Here is a 20,262-nt window from a genome sequence, read left to right as displayed (position 1 = left end):
CTAGTTTCTGCAATCTCGGGTACTGGAAGGGTGGTAATTTTCAGTTTTAGCTAATTGCTATGCTTTACATGGTCACAGGGACTGAACATTTTAGAAAGCCACTTCATTAAAGCTTTAAAATACTGCGGGCTCAGTAATTTCATTTACTGGGTCAATAACCCATGATATCTAGAAGAAGATTTAAAATAGTTTAAAAATAATTATTCAAACAAGAAAGGGATTTCAAACTATAATTACCATAGCAATAAAGGAAAGAGAGGCTGCAAAGCAAGTATAAATACTGTTTAAATCTTAATATCGGATTCCTATAACTCAAAGGGGTTAACTTGTCCAATAGCAGATTATAAGGTCTTGGACCTGATATAAAATTCAGCCAATATCTAGTCTGGATGTAGAAATTTAAATATTTTTTTTCTCTTAAAAACTGCTTATATTTCAATATCTGGACTGAAACTCTGTTGCGGTTCATTGTTATATAAGGCACTCTGTTTTCTTAAGAGTATTCACAAATTTCTTACTCAGTTTTTCCCCCAGGTATTTTGCACTTTGGTTGCTATTGTACTTTAGATTTCTTTCTATCATAGTTCTTTTTTTTGCTGACATACTGTTGGTAATTTTGTATATCTGTGCTGTAGCTGGCTGCCAGTTTTTAATCTTCCTGTTAGTTCTAATAATTTTTCTCTGGTTTGTTGTGTTTGCAAGGAGTACTGTCACATCATCCGCAAATAATGATGATTTTTTCCTCCTCTGCTTCACTATTAATACCTACTCCCACCCTGCCTCTGGGCTTCAGATATTACGTTGAGTAGAACTTCCAGAACAATGTGAAATAATTATGGAATCAGCATGCACTCATGTCTTGTTCCCAGCCCTAACAAGACTATATCTAGTGCAGAGTTTCCAAACTATGTTCCAAACCATTATCCCATAAGATGTTAATTGGTCTCCTACAAAAAAAAAAAGAGGGTGAGGTTTCCAAATAATTTTAGGAAACTCTGAATTAAGCAAGATGGGATAGATTTCTTTAGTGAGTGACTTTTCATACCCTTTAGTATTTAATATGCGTTGATAGTCTCTGAGAGATGGAGAATGTATGTGACATTTCCCAACATATTTGTCCACATAACACTGTTTTTGAAGGACACTTGACTACCATCTTATGATACAATATGTCAATGCTTCTCTGGTAGGACACTGTTGACTGATGTTGATTTTGATTTCAGGATGATATTCCTTATCATGTTAAAAAACGTCCTACTCTTAGCTTACTAAGAGTTTTATATAAATAGAATCTTCTACTATATGTACCTTTGTATCTGGCTTTTGCTCAACATAACGTTTTTAAGATTCACTCGTGTTGTTTATGTTTTCAAGGCTGGATAGTATTCCCTTGCCTAAGTGTGCTGATGAAAATTTGTGTCATTTGCAATTTGAGGGTGTTATAAACAATGATGCTTTGAATATTTTTGTACATGAATCCTGGTACATAAAAGAATGCATTTTTATATGGTATATAGCAGAGAATAGAATTCCTGGGTCTTAGGATACACATATTGCCACAGTTTCAAAAGTGTTCATGTAAAGTTCACACTCTTACCAGTTATTGCACGAGACTTCCAGTTACTATACATTCTTTTTTTGTGTATGTGAGGAAGATTGGCCCTGAGCTAACATCTGTTGCCAATCTTCCTCTTTTTGCTTGAGGAAAATTGTTGCTGAGCTAACGTCTGTGCTAATCTTCCTCTGCTTTATGTGGGACGCTGCCAAAGCATGGCTTGTCGAGTGGTGCTAGGTCCACACCTGGGATCTGAACCTGCAAACCTCAGGCTGCCGAAGCAGAGCGCATGAATTCAATCATTATGCCACTGGCCGGCCCCTATATATTCTTTTTAACACTTGGTATTGTCAAACATTTTAGTTTCAGGCAACTTGATAGATATGCAATAATATCTCATTGTTTTACTTTGCTTTTTTCTGATTACTAATGATAAGCACATTTTCTGATGCTTATTTATCATTTGAATTTCTTCTTTTATGTAATGACTGAATCTTTTACCCATCTTTCTATTGCTTTGGCTGTCTGCTGTCTTTTATTATTGATTTGTAAGGATTTGTTATATATTTTGTGTAATAACTCTTTCTAGGATACACACACGCACACACACACTCCCCCACAAAGAGGGAGACACATCTATTTCCGTGGCCTGCCATTTCACTCTCTTAATGTAGTCTTTTGAAGGACAGCCATTCTTAAATTTAGTATAGTTTATTTTATCAATCTTATCCTTTATTGTTAGTACTTTTGCATCTTGTTTAAGAAAATTTTTTCCTGCTCTGATATTGCGAAAGTTTTCTTTGTAAAGATTTGCTGTTGTGTCTTTCAGATACTGCTTTACAATTCACCTGGAACTGATTTTTGTATATATGTAAGGGTCTAGATTTACTTTTTTCCATGAGATTATCCGGTTCTTCTAGCCCCACTTTTTTAAAAGCCTGATTTTTTTACTCCACTCCTCTGCTCTGCACTTTCCTCATAAATTATCTGGGCTCTTCACTGTGTTCCGTGGGTCTGTCTTTCTGTCCTTGTGCCAGTACCATTTTGCTCCTCATTATGGTGGTTTCGCTTTCTTGGCCCTTTGCGTTGTCGTATAAATGTTAGAATCAGCTTATAAAGTTCCACAAAAGAAATCCTGTGACATTTTGGGATTTTGATTGAGAGTATCTTGAATCTATTGATCAATCTGAGGAGAATTTACACCATTACCTCGTTAAGTTTTCTATTCCATATACCTGCTATATCTCTCCTTTTATGTAGAGCCTTTTAAATGTTTATCAATACCGTTTTGTTATTTTCTCCACAGAAGTCTTGCACATCTTTTATTGGATTTATTCTTAGGTATTTTATATTTTGATGCAGTTATAAGTGATATGCTTTCTTAAATTTCCATTGTTGCTGATGTATTGAAATGCAATCCATTTGCATTCTGATTTGTATCCAGCAATCCTACTAACTCTAATCAAAATTATGACAAATTACATGTGGATTATTTTATACCATAATGTCATCTGTGAGTAATTATATTTTTGTTTCTCCTTTTCCAGTCCTTAAATCTTTCATTTTTATTCCTGCCTTGCAGCACTAGCTAAGACCTCAGTACAATGTTGTATAGGGTGATACTGGAAATCACTGTTTTATTCCCAATTTCAAAGAAACAGCTTCCAACATTTTACCACTAAGTATGAAGTACAATGTTTGCTATAGAATTTTTGCTCTGTAGAAACATTTTATTAGATTAAGGAAGCTCCTTTCTACTTTCCCTTAACTTTGACCTTAACCATTAGTTGATGTTGTCTTTTTATCAAAATTTTTTTCTGCATCTACTGAGATGATCACCTGATTTTACTTTTGAGATGATCAATTAATTTTACTATTAATGTTGCAAATTACGTTGATTTTTTCCCCTACTTTTTTATTTTGAAAAATTTCATATGAATTGCAAGTTTCATCGAACATCATTTTTACTTAAAATAGCAGCCAACAGACAAACTATAAATATTCAGATTTAGGTATTTGGTGGACATTTTCTTGAAAATGAGTGAAGTATGCTGTCACTTCAAGAAAATAACAGGCAGCCTATTTTACTAATGACAAAAACGGAGCTTGCAAGTAGAAATTAGCATTTTGAAAAACTTATGTGTCACCATGAGCTTTCTGGTTTCCTGAAACTTACAGTTTTTTTGCTGTGATCAGTGGTAAAATCAATGAATGTGTTTAAAATATATGGTATAATGGAAAATTTCAACATTTTGAATATCTGCTTGACTCATTGGACTAATATTTTTCCAATGACTGATATGTAGTATTACAATATCATGCGTGAGTTAAAGATACACGCAAAGTGCAAGGTGGACAGATGGATTCTAATGTACTTTTATTAATATGGTTTCAGATTCCTTATTGCAGATAAACTTTAAGAAATTGCCACTTGTCAGATTTTGATATAGATTCAAAGAAAAATATCCAAGTATCTTTTTTTCCTGCTGCATAGCTATGTGAAGCTGTATTTTCTTCATCTGCTTCAACTAAAACAACATGTTGGAAGGGATTGAAACAGAAACAGATATGAGAATCCAGCTGTCTTCAATTAAAAAAATTTTCAAAAATGTCATATAAATAATGCAACTTTTTTCACTATTTATGTAGAAAATATAGTTACTTTTCATTAAAAAAAGGTCATTTTAACATGAAAAGGGCATATTATTATTTTTAAATGAATAAATGGATATTTTAAAATTTTTTCATTTTTAATTTCTAATAGGGTAAATATTGATATATATTCAGCTCGCATTAACAAAAGATCTCTGGAGTCCTTAATAATTTTTAAGAGTGCAAGTGGGACCTGAGACCAGAATTTTGAGGCCTGTTGTCCTGGAAGTAACAGCAGGCATCCTAAACTTATAAAAGTATAGTGTTATTTGGCACATTTACTCTCTTCCCATCACAACGCAAAGACCTTAAAATATATTAACTCCACTTACTCCCTCCAAAATTATATGCTATTTTACGATAATTTTAATTCCATAATTTCCTGTTTGTTTTTACAAAGCTTCACTATGATACATTTAGATATGGATGTATTTTTTTTTTCATTTTGCCTGCAAATCATCAGCTGAGGCTTTTGAATTTGTGGGTTCTCATGAATTCTGGAAAACTCTCGGCCATTGTCCTCTGTCCACTCTCTCTCCTCTCCTCTGGCTTTTGAAACAAATTTATATTAGGCTTTCTTACTGTATTCTTTGTGTCTCATCCTATATTTTTTTAAAATCTCATGTTTCATTATGAACCGTTGCTTCTATCTTCTAGTTCACTAATTCTCATTAGCTTTGTCTAATTTGCTGTTAAATACATTCATTGGGTTCTTCATGTATTATATTTATTAGTTCAAGAAATTCTAAGTGGTTCTTTTTCACATATACTCCGTCACTTTTTATAGTTTTCATTTCCCCGCCAGCATTTCCTCTTGGCTTTTATCTCCCCGAGCATGGTGAACATAGCTGTTTTAGTCTGTGCTCTGTAATTCCATATGTAGAGTTCCTCTGGGACTGTTTCTGTTGGTTTTCTTTAATGATGTTTTGTCTCTCATGTGGCTGGGTTTTTAGATTGCATGTTGGGCATTGTACTTGAAAATTTATTTATAGCAGTGATTGGAGGCCTAGGATGATATTATCTTCATCCAGGGAAGATTTCTCTTTACTTTTTCCAGGTGTCTAAGGTCATTACAAGTTCAGGACTAGATAATACCAGTTCCTAAAATTGAGGTTTTCAGAACCAACCAGTTGACATGAAAGAGGATGACAGATTTTTCAAGACTGGTTTATTTCAAACTTATTCTTAGAATATAAGTTAGGAGTCCTAGTCCAAAGTAGATGTTGATTTACCTTTTCTGGGCTCTGGATTCTGATTTCTGTCTTCCTAGGCCCAGGAATTTACTAGAAGAGAAACTCACCTACTTCTTCGAGAACCACAAATGCCTTCATGGCAAAAGCAGCCCCTTAGTGTTGGTGTACCTCTCTGAGTTGCAGACTTCTCCAGGCTAGTAACTTCTCACTATTTTGTTGGGTCTTGGATGGTCTTATAGAGATGGTTTTTATATATTTTCCATCTCTTTTAGTTATCTGCTGTGGAAAGGTCGGTCTGAATTTTGTAAGTTCTCATACTGAAGCAGATATTCTTCATGCTGGTACATCTTAATAATAATGAATTTGAATATCCTCTGTACTTTGGTTTTGCATTTCCAAACCTGAAGGAATGACTTATACTACAGCTTCTTTCCTGAAGCCTGCCCCAGTTGGAATCATAGACCCTTATTTCAAAGTCTACATAAGCCACAGTTTTCTCCTTATTCCGAAAATAACCGTAGTCTCAGGACATACAATACAAACATACCTCTCCCTGTCTCCAGTGAATGGACACAACCCCACTAAGACATTCATGCTTCCTTATCTCTTCCATTTGGTCATTTTGCCACCATTTCTTTCTGCTTTCAGCTTGGGATCCATGTTACTAGTGCCCATAATTATTTCTCAACTTCCAACTTTCAGTATAGCACTTGGCACCATCTTCACCCCTCCATCAAAGCTAGCTAGAGTCTTTCTTCAGTTCTGCCTCTGTGCTCCTGAACAGTACTAGAAAGAATGCATCACCTTGGAGTAGCTTTATCAAAAATCTATAATTTTTAAACTCCAGCTGTTGTACAATTGGAAATCCTTTTGATTCTTGCTCAAAATATTCTCTTTCTCAAAAGTTCTTTCCTCTCTGTTAACCTTACTTCTAAGTAACCCATCTCTCAATCATTAACCCTTACTCGCTTTACAGAAATATAAAGGAATCTGGAGTGAATTCTGATTATAGTCCTCTCTTGTAACGTCATCTGTTTCTCCTTTCATTCTTAATTTTTTTTCCTGTCTCAGAGGAAGAAGTGTTTCTGTCTTTTCAAAGGCTACCTACCCAACTATACTCTTAAATTATTGACTCCTCTCTTCCCTGGGTTCTCATTCTATTTGTGGGAGCTTCTCTTATGTTTGAAATCACTCCATCTCCACCAATCCCTTCCTCTTAAACTACAAACCCACTAAAGCATTCTCCAGCCTAAAAATAAAATAAGATTAAAAAAAAATACCTGGGGCCAGCCCCATGGCCAAGTGGTTAGGTTTGCGCGCTCCGCCGTGGCAGCCCAGTGTTTTGTCGGTTTGAGTCCTGGGCGCAGACATGGTACCGCTCATCAAGCCCTGCTGAGGTGGCATCACATGCCACAACTAAAGGGACCCACAACTAAGAATATACAACTAGGTACCGGGGGGCTTTGGGGAGAAAAAGGAAAAAATAAAATCTTTAAAAAAAACTCCTGTATTGAATGAATGTCAATGAATGTTCAATTTACCACTAGATTTACTTGCTGGTAGAAATTCCACATGACAATCAAGAGAATTTATAAGGTAACATGATTTTCCTTGCTTCCAAAGCAAATTCTAGCCAGAACATAAAGAAGACCTCTAATGCTATATAATTAACAGTAACTTTGTGGGAAATAAAAGTTCTCGTACTTGGTACAACATGCAAACGTCTGACATCATCTCCATTTGCTCTTCATGACCTCTGACTTCTAGGCCTGATTTCACGTGTAGGTGTTGCTCACCAATCTAGTCATATTTGAGGAGTAATTGGAAGGATTTGCTACCCTATATTCCCCACTTAGGGCCCCAGGGTCCAAATTTACCATTTGGTTTTTCATTCCTTTGATTAGGCCTTATGATTTCCTCTTTTGTTACGGGTAATTTCTCTAGGACAATGTTTCTCAAACCTAGATGCCCATTGGAATCATGTGTGGAACTTAAAAAATTATACTCATGTGCAAGCACCATCTTCAAGAGTTGTCTGATTCTTGACTAGGATCAGGGAGTGGAGTCCAGCCATTATAATTTTTTAAAAGCTCTCCTGGTCATTTTGATGTGTAGCTAGTGGAGAACTATGTCCCTAGTTGAGCGACATGTTAAGATACTACTAGCTTAGCATGAATCACTTTTCCCTCTTACTTTCTTTGTGTGACATACCTGGATGGTATGTTAGCACTGGGTCCTGATCTCACTTCCCTAAAAGGGGAGGACAATAATCTGGAGGTAAGTTGGCCAGAAAATTAGTCAAATTTTGTTATGACTTAATAGTGATAGTGAAATATGAATGACATTTGTTATCCCCATCCATAGGAGAGAAATCTTTCTTGGTTTGAGAAGACCCATCTTTTGCCTTGCAGTTCAGAGAAAGCAAGCTGCTTTTCTTTGGCATGCCTACGTGATTAAACAGATCCATTTCCCTCAAGAAACCTGCAAATAAAGAGAACACGTCATCTATGGCAACTGAGAAACATAGCTTTATGTTGCCTGTTTTAGAATTATTTCTTGACATTAACATTTTTATGCACCCCCATATTAAGTTTTATGCTTGGATGTAATGCCACCAGGTAGGAATCCAGGTAAATGCCATATCCCAAATCCACAGAGAGTCAGAGCCGAACTGTGGGTTATCAAATCTGCCTTTTTATGTGCTGTTACTCATGACGTGTGATTGATACACACTGCTTTTGAAAGCTGCATTAACTGAAAGATGCTGGTTTGTGGAGGGGCAAAGAAGTACATTTACAGGCTGGCTTGGTTGAACTGTGTTGATTTCTCTCTAGAACAATCTTCACAATTCTTTGCTCACAGTTAGAGGTCTGCTGAAAGTGACTCAATGTAGATGAAAACAGCTTGCTTAATCATTCCTGAAACACGGGAAAAATTAAAATACATTTTTTTCTTTGTCAAGCAATAAAAACAATGCCAGATTGTTAATGCCTCTTTTGTACCTTTCACTTGAAAGACCTCAAAAGAACATCAAGGAGAATAAAGGCGAAACCTATTCCCCAATGGCGTCATTATACATGTAGAAGCCTCTAAAACTAAAACTCTAAAGATGTTCCGGAAGAGCAGAGGAATAGTGACAGCAAACTGAAGAGTGGGTCTCCGGAGCCTTATTCAACCTGCTTTGTTCAAATTCATTCAAATTGGATGATGAAAAGCAAAGATCTCATTTGTTTCAACATTAAAGTAGTAAATTAGTGAGTGGTGAGTTGCTAATTGTCCTGTAAAGCATTTAAGGTGCCAGGAGCGCCCCATCTCCAATATTTGAAATTGCATTCTTATGGTTGAAATGAAAGCAGCCATTAGAGTTGTGTAAAACAATGTTTTAAATAATTTAAGCTGGTTCCATTCAAACATGATTTCCATTCTGAAATATTTATTGAAGTTCCTGTTTTTATTTGAGATGAGCAAGTTTCATTTTACACTTCAAGACATCAAATAGAAATTCATTTTCAGTGTGGGGGTAAAGTGTGGAGATGGCTTAGTGCTATCCAGTTTCATCCCCATCTGTTTCTGCTTGCTTCTAGGGTGTAGAATTAGCAGGTTTGGTTAAATTTTACTTGAGTTTTTGGTGACCTTTTCTAATCCTGACTGTTTCATAATTTAATGTCTTGACCTTCCTTTTCTGTGCAGCCACCTTAGTGATAAATGCAGAGATTTAATAACTAGAACTAGTTGACAGGTGACCTTTCGTACATGGCCATTTCTCTTTGCTGGAGAAATCACACTGTTTTGCAAGTTTTAATTCACGTATTTTAATTATTCTATTGTCTATAAGCTTATTCACTGAGAAAAAAGGTTAAATATTTCATTCTTCTTACTGATTAAAATGTAAAGTACTTGGCAGTTGTCCCAATATATCATTCAAAAAAGATAGGGCAATTTGTCAGATTCTTACCCAAAGAAGAGAGAAGGAGAATTTTCTAGGGTGGTTGGTAAGGAGCAGGATGGAAAAAGGGGCTAGAAGAGTGAGCTGTCTTATGAGCAGGATGCCGGTAACCGTGCGTGTGCACACATGCGCATGCGCACACACGTGTGTATGTGTGTGTAAATTTAGAGCAGAGAAACAGAAGAGTTCTTTAACCCTGTGTGTACTAATTGAAGAGAAAAGTGACTGCGACTCAACAAAAGGTGAAACTTGGCGATCAGAATGAATGAACTGTGAGTTTTGGTCTTTTTTCCTTTTTTTTTTTTAACCAGGCGAGGATTAATTGGATGTGTCATGGTAAATTGGTTCTAAGAGTCTACATAAATAATATTTAAACACAAGAAAATAAAGCTGATTAAAAACAGCAAGAATAGCCACATTTTCCTTCTACCCATCCCCATAGTATGAGAGTATAGGACCTTCTGGATTCCCTGGTGCTTACATTCTTCAGCATTTTTGCAAACAAGATTCATTTTTGTGCCAAATACTCATGCTTATAACAAAATAAAAATCAGCATGACTATGAAATGAGGATAGTGTGAGTGTAGTATCCCAGTCAGCCGGGGTCCTGGAATCTTCACAAATACAAAGGGGAGAGTGATTCGTGAGTTAGAGAAAGGCTGGGCAGTCTAGAGCAACTTCGATTCTCAAGGACTTGAAAGCAGCCCTTGTGGGTTTGTTTCTAAAGTGAATTCATCTCCAGGAGACTTTCAAGTGGGCGGAGGTGTTCCCTCCAGCCACGGAGACCAGCTTATCAAAACAGCATCTGCCATGACCTTTTTGTTTTTTTCAGACATAAACTGTAGTCATTTAATGCTTCAGAAAGAAACACAACTCACTGCTGTTGTGAAAAAAAATTTGGAAAGCAAATTGAGTAAGAAGATGTGGAGGACCACTTTAAAGCTAATAAATGGGTCATGATTAGTTTATCTTAGACTGAAATTTCAGCCATATTTCCAACTAAAAATATTAAGAAAACAATTTGCATGTAATTTCTTACACCCTGCTAATACCATTGCCAGAAAGGAGAGATTAATTCCACTTACATGCAAATGCTAGCATTCCTGAGGAGACTTTCATCCACTGAGAAATTTTGTCCTATTGTGGTGAAACTCTTGGGCGCTGGCATAATTTATAATTTAATACTGTAAATAATTTTAACATAATACTGGGTGAGATTTGAGGTGTTTGCGTATATGTGTATTAGGAATAGTGCAAATTAATAATAAATATTTCTTTAGTATCTCGCGCTTCTCAGTAGCTTCTTGAGTGCATATCATGAAAGATAACATACGCTCCTCTTTTAAACCTGAACGGTATCTAGTATCCACTGGACATCATGTTCATCTCAATTTCCTCAACTCTATAATGGGAAATAAAAAGTAACTAACTTCTGAAGAATTTATTATGAGAATTGAGTGGAATCTTGTAATAAAGTGCTGGACAGGATGACTGGCCCGTGATAGGTGTTCAATCATGTGCATATCAATAAACGTATTACACTGTACCTACATATCTCTATCACTCTGTTTATTTCCTTACTCCCTCTCTTATCCTTTCACTGTGCCCCAGACAGAAATAAAGTCCTTTTTTCATATAAGGAGGCAAATTTCAAGATTCATTTAAACAGAGAAAAGACATATATTTCAAGGCCATCCCTTAGGCCTTTAAAATAGTATATGAATTGATGCTAGTTGATTTCCCCCACATGGCTCAGAGCTGTGTACTGAGGTTAAATCTCACACTGATTGGAATTCTAAAATTCTTTTACCCTTTACAGTACCTTGCACAGAATAGGTACTAAGTAAAAATTACTTGGTTGTGTAATAGAGGTCACCCAGTTCTTAACTTTCCCCAAGCTGAGTGTTTATAACCAGTTATAGAGGTATAGTGTTAGTATACTTTTGCAGAGGGAAGAAAAGACCCAAATCAAATTTAGTGATGTTACCAGAAAAAAAAAATCAATATTTTAGACTTCAAATAAAAGGACCTGTTTGACACTTGTGGGCTTTCTTTTCACAGGGACGCAGTCACCCAGACAGGGCTGGCTGAATATTTGTGGTGATCTCGTTACAGACACAGCCTGAGCCCAACCACAGCATTTGGCTAGATGATGTTTTCAGTTTATGAGGAAAAAGATGGAGGGGTCAAGTTTGTTTTGGTGAAAAGAAACGAAAAATAGGGACAAGTCAACTTAAAAGGAAAATTCAAAATTAAGATAGGGCTTGATGAAGTAGAGCCGGATAAATCTTTCCAAAGTTCTTGGAAAACCCAAGGCCTCCATCTACAAACTGCTTACTGAGGCAGAACTGAGTGAGTAGAGACATATGGAATAAATTTTCAAGCAAGAGCCCCAAATCAAGTAATATAAACAAGTTCAGGAAACAGCAGTACATTTTAGCAAACAAAGTTGAGATCACAAGATGCAGCGATAAAGCTAATAAAAGGAACTGAGATAACCAGATAAGAGCAGCTCTTGGGTCAAACCATCCATTCGAGCCTAGGTACTTCTTCCTTTTTATCACAGCTCATTGTAGTTCGAAGGTGCCTTCAAATGAATAAATGAGTCCCTTGGGCCTTAGCAAGCTCTTCGGGTTACCTGAAGCTTCTGATTATGATGAGGAATGTTCCATTCATCTAGCCCTGCGCTCCAATCATACTGTAAAGATGGTTCCTGCAGCCAAGTGGTAATAGAGCTGTCACCATGTGCAGCTACGTCTCCTAGCTCCTCATTCAGGAAGTCAGACAGCTAGGCAGGACAGTGACCAAGCAGTATAGATATGCGGAAGTCTCCTACAACCCTGGCCACGGTGACAATATGGCCAAGTGAACAGTATAAAAGAAAGGGGCACTTTAAAGATCATCACCCACCCCCGAAGTCATTGCATTTGTAGCACTCTGTCCAATGATTTATTTGTTACATAAACAAGAGGCTGTTGTTCCCAGTGTTTGCCCTCAAGTTATTAGTCAGCTGCTGACCTCATAGCCTGCACAGCTGCAGCATCCCCACATGTAGTCATGAAACAGATTGTGATGTTTTAACTGATCACTTTCAGAGGTTACAATTGTCAAGTGGAACCAGTATGCTGATTCTTACTAGTTAAATTAAGCCTTGTTACAGCAGAACTACCCAATTCACTCTAATGATGGGGAAATCCAATGCAAATTGCTGCATTTTGTAGATTAGAACACATCCAAGGCTTTTTCTTTATATCTTTCCTTTTTCTTTTTGATTTTTAAAAAATTTGTGGAGGCCATATACCCAAAATGCTTGTATTATACAGTGAAGCGACTTCTTGGAACAGTAAATGGAATGTAACCCCCCCGCACCATATGCATCTTGGTGATAAGTTGGAGTGTGCCATATGACACACTTTAAATCAGGCATTGATTTGCATGACTCTAAGTGAGTTTGGAAGACTCAGCTAAGTGTAATGGATGTCAGGCCTGCTGCAAATCACCTGGCAGAAAGGATATTATCTTCTTCCTTATCGCTCCAGAAGACTAGGCTCCTAGAGGCATGAGGTAGGGTCTTAGACCAATGCCTGATCCCAAGAGGCATCCCTTTGAGCCTCCGTTTGGTCATTGGTGAAGTCTTCACTTATGGCACCAACATATAGAACCCCATTTCCAGGTGCGCTAATATACTCAGCCACCTTGAGTGGACCTATTCTAACCTGGTGCCTTGACCACCTGCTGTTCAGAAATCTTATTGTAGCAGGAGTGATGGACAGTCCTTCCCTAGCAGAGTTTTAAGACACTTCATAAACGACCTTTGTGGGCTCTACAAATCAAGTTTTTCTGAAATGCTTAATTTTGACACCTCAAATCCGTAGACATCGTTGTCCGTCTAGCGTATTTTACAGGTGCACAATAAAAACTAAATCAAAGAAGTAAAGTTAAATTAATGTAATAACTGTTAGTATGCCAAATACAGTGGGAAGCACAAGAATGTTCATCAAAGTAATTTTTCATTATCCAAAAAAAGTCAGATAATAAGTAAATTCTCAGCAGTAGGCAAATAGGTACACTATGGTATATCCATACAATGGAATATTGTGGAGGCATCAAAAATATCTCTGAGGAATATCTACTGACATGGAAAAGTTTAATAATGTGAAATTAAATGAAAAATCTAGGTTGCCAAATTGTATAAATGATATTTCTCAACTTGTCTAAAGTATTATATTTAGTGGGAGGAAAATGCAACAAAATATTGTAATAGTTGTTGAGCAATGAAAATATAGAGTTTTTATTCTTTTATCTATTCTTTTTTTATTTTTCAAGTTTCCCACAATGAATCCGTAATACTTTAGTAATCAGAAAAAAAGTTTTTTAAAGCAGTTTGAGGAGTTTTGTTATAATATTTGCTGCAGAAGTCTGTGTCCAAGGCATCTCAAGTCTAACAGGTCTGGGAATGATCTCCTATCTTCCTCCCCTGATCCTGCCCCTCCTGAAGCCTTCTTCTCAGTTCAAGGCAGCTCCAGTCTTTCAGTTGCTTAGGCTAAACGTCTAAAATTATCCTCGACTTCTCTCTTTCTCTCAGATCCTATATTCTATCTGCTGGTCAACCCAGTAGGCTCTACCCTCAGAATATATCCAGTGTGTGACCAGCTTGTTGCCTCCTCCTCAGCTACCATACCTAGTCCAAGTCCACCTCCTCTCTTGCTGGGATTGTGGCAGTAGCCTATTCTCCCAGTATCTACTCTTTCCTCCTTGTGTCAGTTTTCTACACAGCAGCCAAAGCTGTTAAAATATAACTCAAGTCAGTCATGCCCCTGCTCAGAGCCCTCCAATAACTCCAAAGTAAAAGGCCCACATGGTGTCTCCCTTGTCATCTTTCTGGCCCTAGTCCCTACTTGCTCTCCTCAGTGTCTGCCAGGCCACATTGCTCTCCCTGTTGTTCCCCTCCTACCTTGGAGCATTTGCAGTGGCTGTTGCTTTTACTATGCAGGAATGCTTTTTCCCCAAGTGCCCGTAGCCAGCCCTCTTACTTTACTCAGGTCTTTCCTCAGATATCATTTTTTTCTGAGGCCTTTTCTGATCACTCCACCAAAACACATACACACACATACACGTGCACACACACATGTGCACACACATACACATATGTACACACACGTGCACACACACACACATCCTAACCCCTTTCCTTGCCTTAATTTTCCCCATTTAGCACTTATCTCCATCTAACATACTATATCCTATGCTGATTTATTTATTGCCTTTCTCACCTTGTTGAATGTAAGTTCCATGAGGGCAGGAATTTTTGTTTAAAATTTTCACAGCTGAATCTCCAACCCTGAGAACATGCCTAGTAGTTGCTCAAAAACTACTTTGGGTCCCGGCCATGGAGAGGAAAGATTGTCTGTTATGATTGTGTGGTAATTATCCTGCCTCTCAATTTACCTACCAAGATTGAACCTGTTGATGTGTTGATAAGTTTCTTCTGGATTGCTTTTCTCTTTGTCATCTAAATCAACAATTCTAGATGAATTGGAAAAGCCCAATTCTTTCTTAATATTAAGTTCAGTGTTTAGGCTCCTAATAAATTATTTTAATTAAGTTGCTTTCATTTTCTAACTTAACCACAATTTATTGAGCTCCTATAGTATTCCAGGGACTTCTGGAGAGTGGAGTTAAAATGAAGAAGACATTGATTCTTCTCTTCCAGAGCTTACTGTCTAGTGGACAGACATAATTAAACAATAAATCAAAGTACAACACAACTAATAAAATAAAGACAGTATCCAGTGTGAGAAGGACCACTGACCAATAAGCACAGTAAAAATACAGGATCAAATTCCACAAAATGTGGAATCTATAGAAGGGAGATGAGAAATATTTATATCAACAGAGAACATTGCTCCTTTATCGCTGTTTTGAAAGATAGTGACTTTTCCTCATGAAGGAGGGAAAGGGCAAAGAAATATATTTGGTTTGCTTGGGAGGAAAGACTGCAGGGAATACTAGAAAGAGCAGTGGGTTTAGAATTAGAAGATCTAGATTTGAATTTACCACTGCAACTTGAATCTGTTGTCTGCAAGTCCTGAAGGCTGATCTTAACCTCCGTGAGTTTCTGTTACCTCATTGATTAAAACAGGGAGGCTGGTAGTTAGACCAGCACTAGAGACCATCTCTATACTTCCCTTCTCTGAGTTCTTGAAGGAAGCCTTTCCTTATCCTTCTAGAATAAACATAAACACAAAGGCCAGTTAACATGATGACACAAGGGAATTTTTAAAGGTTTCTGTAATATTTTTCTAGCCTGAGACTTGTCTTAAGTAGTTCTGGGTTTTGAAAATCTTTTTCAGAACCGACCTCATCATTTGTTGAATTCTTCATATTTTTTTCCACTGGTACATAGCTATTCATACATGTAAGTAACATACAGAATTGATACCTGGATATGTTCCTTTTGCTCTTCTTTTTTAGCCACCATCCTTATTAAAGAGATCAAATCTTTCTCTATTTCCTTATTTCATTTGAAATTATGGTTTTGAATGAAAAATCATTATTTAGAGTGCAAAACAAATGACTGTTTTTCCATTTAATTTTCAACCAAAACAGGGGATAAAAGGTAAAACGATTTCTTATCAATCTGTAGTCACTTTTTAATGGACACGTTCTCTTGGCTTGATAACCTATGGCAGCTACTGTAGGATTGGTATATATGTTTCACAGATATTCCCACACTCAGCAATGACACATAATAGCTGAAGTTTTTGTTTTCCCAGAGCAACTTGTTTGGATAGGTAGAACTTATTAATTTACGTATTTCTCCTCCTTGCCTTGTCTCTCTTTCTGTTTTCCAGCCTTTGCAACTGGACTGTGACCTCTGTGCCATAGTGTCAAACTCAGGTCAGATGGTTGGCCAGAAGGTGGGGAATGAAATAGACCAATGCTCCTGCATTTGGAGAATGAACAATGCTCCCACCAAGGGTTATGAAGAAGATGTTGGCCGCATGACAACGATTCGAGTTGTGTCCCACACCAGCGTTCCGCTTTTGCTAAAAAACCCTGATTATTTCTTCAAGGAGGCAAACACTACTATTTATGTCATTTGGGGCCCTTTCCGCAATATGAGGAAAGATGGCAATGGCATCGTTTACAACATGTTGAAAAAGACTGTTGACATCTATCCGAATGCCCAAATTTACGTGACCACAGAGAAGCGCATGAGTCACTGTGATGGAGTTTTTAAGAAGGAAACTGGGAAAGACAGGTGAGTCCTCTAAGAAGCAGCCTTGTTGTCCTTTATGCTGAATCTTTGCTGAGGCCTTTTGCCACCCCTCAAATGAACAGAGCTAAGTTTCAAACTGGTTGTTATATGTTTTTGACTGGTATGATTACTTGATGAGCCAGCAGCTAAGCCCCATTTATTCCACTTACACTAGCTTCTGTTCTCTCCATTTTGATTGGCTTGAGGTTCAGAAAACACTGGATGCTTCCCCAAGATATCTTTAGATTTGTTCTTATTCAGCTCAATTTGCTATTGATTAAACTGGATTTTAGCTGAAAGCGGAAGTCTACTTGTTTTTGTTTCCAAACAGAAATGTTAAGGAACTTTAAGACCTAAACTCCTTTGGAAGTTGTGGCAAAAATTTACCTGAGACCACAAACACAACAGGCTATTGATTTTCTAATAAGCTTTCATAGCTCCTTGCATGCAAATAGACCCTATGGTAGTGAGCACTATAACTTGGAATCCAACATGTTAAGCAGAATATCATATTGAAATTATGCATTACCTAAAATCATTAACAGCAGATTCTTGGAGTGGAAGGAGGTATACATAGCATTCATTCAATCATCCAAAAAACAGTTTACATTTTTTCATTACATTTGTTTTTTTCTGCAGCATTCTATAACCTACCCTTCCCACTTCCTTTTCTTGGGGGCTCCTTTCTTATTCTTCTCATGCTTCCTCTCTCTGCTCCCTCTTCATCCCCCTCATCTCTCACATAACTCTATGACCCACCGTTTTTTCTTCCTCTTTAAAACGATAGCCAGTATATGGAGAAGTGGAATTATGCGTCACTCAATCTTAATTCGCGTATCTAGTTCTAATAAAGAATTGCTAAGCAATATATTGAAACCGTTGTTAAAGTTTTGAGTTATCTGTAAATTTTGCTTACATGTGTAATAGCCATGGTTAAATTGAGTGTTGGCTATAATTCTAATATTAACTTTCTGATTTCCTCAAAATGTATCTTTTTTAGTATTCACTATTGTCAAATCTAAACTTTTACCTACTTGGGGGTATGTATTTGTTTGGGGGGAGTTTCTGATATCTCTGGGTGTAATTTGAATGCTGATAATCATTATAAATCTTATTTGGACCAACTCTCCTATTGAAAATGTGGGTTGAATTTAGCATTTTCTAACTCTGAGCACCAAAAATGCACAGCTTCTAATGAAATGAAAGACAAAAATAGGCAGAATACTGGCCCTTTCCACTGTTAGAATTAGCAAGAGGAATCCTAATGGTTAGATTTGAATTAGTGTAGCTTAAGCAGTGCAAAGAGACAGGCAGTAGAGATAAAAGGAGTAGGTACATGCTTTGAAGAAATACTCTTACATATAGCATCATTCTATATAAATATGACCGTTCTCAAGGGGCTTTGGAAATTTCTGGTCTCATTAGCCCAGAGCAATGCAATTAATTAGATATATTTGGTTTTGCATTAGTCATAGTTAGCCCTTGCGGTGTCCCTTAGTCATAACTATAAGCCCTGGAATCATTTTGGGGTATCAGAGAAGAGCTTAGCATGCCTGTGTTCCTACGCGTTCATACCATGTTGGCTTTTGATATGAACAGTATGAGGATTCAGTAAGGCAGGGCTGTCACAGATGTGTGATTGTACAACAAGAACTGAGAGACAATAGCTTTGGGAGATTCATTTTCTTACTGGCTGTGATGAGGAAGCTGTTTGTCTAGTGGGAAAAAGCTCACCTCTTAAATTAATTTGCAAGCATCATTCAATTGGTAGAGTTACCAAAATAAAAGTAGAAAGAAAGTTAAAATGATTTTATGATGTTTTCTTGCTGTTTTCTTCACTGAGTCTATTCCTGTCCAGTCGCTTCACTGAGTACTGCAACCAAAGAAGACAATTATGCTAGTGTTTCAGAAATGAGCAGGACAGATGGTTTTGGTAAAATATGGCATGGATGACAAAAGGTTGACCAAAATGGGCTCAAAGACTGCTGTCTCCACTGCGATTTAAATCTATATCCTAACTTTAGCTGTGTGGATTTTATTATCTAAGGATTTCCCATAGTGACCTGGTATTCATAGCCAAAGTTCAAACAAGAATATTTTTTAACTTTTTATGAAGGAAAATGTCAAACTTACGAAGTAGAGAGACTAATTGTGTCATGAACCTCTATATACCCACTGCTCAGATGGAATAATTATTAACTCATGGCCAGTCTCTTTTTCATCTATACCCCTAACATTTCTCCTTCCCCAAAGATAATTTGAAGTAAATCCCAGACATCATATCATTTCATTCATAAATATTTCAGCATATATCTCTAAAAGAAAGACTCTTAAAGATAAACACAATGTCATTGTCCTACAGAAAAGTCAGCAATACTTCCTTAATGACATTATAAAGTGAGTTTTCAGATTTCTCCAATAAGGTCTCATTAATATTTTTAAGAGTTAATTTGAATCGGATTAACATAAGGTCCATACATTGTTCAAATCAGGATTAGCATAAGGTCTATACCTTGAAACTGATTGATATGTCTCCTATATTTCTCTCAACCTATAGCTTTTCTTCTCCCCATCTCCCTTATTGAAAAAACCTAGTGGTTTGTCCTATAGAGCTTTCCACAATCCAGATATTGCTGATTGCAGCCCCGTGGTATTTCTTCTGCATTGTTATTTCCCTATTGAGGCTTTAGCGGATTCAGGTCCAACTTTTTTTTTGCCAAGACCATTAGGTGGTACTTTTATTGGAGGAATACTGTCTAGTTTTCTCTCTTTTTATGCTAACCTAACACTCATTAATGATCATTGTCTAGATCCAATAATTCATTAAAGGTTGCAAAATAATAATATTTCATCATTTCTTTTTCATTTATTAGCTCATATAATTTGTAAAGAGAAAGTTGCCCTCATTGACCTTTTGGTTACCATGAGATAGAAGATAGCACACATCCTTTATCTCTCAGTTCTAATGCATTGGTTCCCTAGCATCCTTCCAAAGTGACCAGTAAGTTTATTATTATCAATATTTATGTATTAATTTATGTACTTAAACATGTTTAAAGTATTTCAATTCGTTAAAATTATATCGTTATGCTCAAATTGTCCTTTTTTGGGCTGTGGCAACCTCTTCTAATTAATTGGCTTTTGAGTCCTTTTGACATGTCTTTAGTAGTCTTGGATAGCTTCTTTGCTTCCTGGTATGAAGGATGTTTCAAGCTCTTCTTGTCGATGCCCTAATGCAAACCTAGATTCAGACATTTCTCCAAAAACATTGGTCCTTTTAGTATTTAAGAGAGCATAATCTCGGCGCTATAGGCGCTCATTGCTTCTGGGTTGGTCTTTGTTTCTTGGTTTTTTTCACTGGACAGAGTTAGTATATAAACAATATATGCTGAATGTGTTGTTTAAAGATAAAATTATTATGAGTTCAGACTGAGACTTCTAATTCAAATTCAAGGCTATCAGGTTTTTATTTTACCTCATCTATCTTACATCCGTTTCTTTTTTCTACCATGTTGACAATCACACGTCCTAGTGACACCAATGTAATTATTTACTTGCTTTATTCCACAACATGCACACGACAATCTTAGAGTAACAGCACAGCAAGCAATATGAATACTGTAAACATTTCGAGATTATTTTGCAACAAAGAAGA

General features: G+C 36.8%; 1 protein-coding gene across 8 annotated transcripts in view; it reads left to right on the top strand.

Moving 5' to 3' along the window:
* The window catches only part of ST6GALNAC3 (ST6 N-acetylgalactosaminide alpha-2,6-sialyltransferase 3), a 498,766-nt gene that overhangs the window by 295,269 nt on the left and 183,235 nt on the right, over nt 1-20,262 (top strand). For all 8 annotated transcript variants that reach the window (XR_011532315.1, XM_070591832.1, XM_008517749.2 and 5 more), the window contains exon 3: nt 16,201-16,610. Coding sequence is in view for 7 of the 8 variants with exons in the window: in XM_070591832.1 (XP_070447933.1) it covers nt 16,201-16,610 (410 nt within the window). In the remaining variant the exon portion in view is untranslated. The remainder of the gene's footprint in view (nt 1-16,200; nt 16,611-20,262) is intronic.

Source organism: Equus przewalskii, chromosome 24, assembly GCF_037783145.1.
Source record: "Equus przewalskii isolate Varuska chromosome 24, EquPr2, whole genome shotgun sequence".
Lineage (NCBI taxonomy): Eukaryota > Metazoa > Chordata > Mammalia > Perissodactyla > Equidae > Equus > Equus przewalskii.
This window is presented reverse-complemented; position numbering and strand designations above follow the sequence as displayed.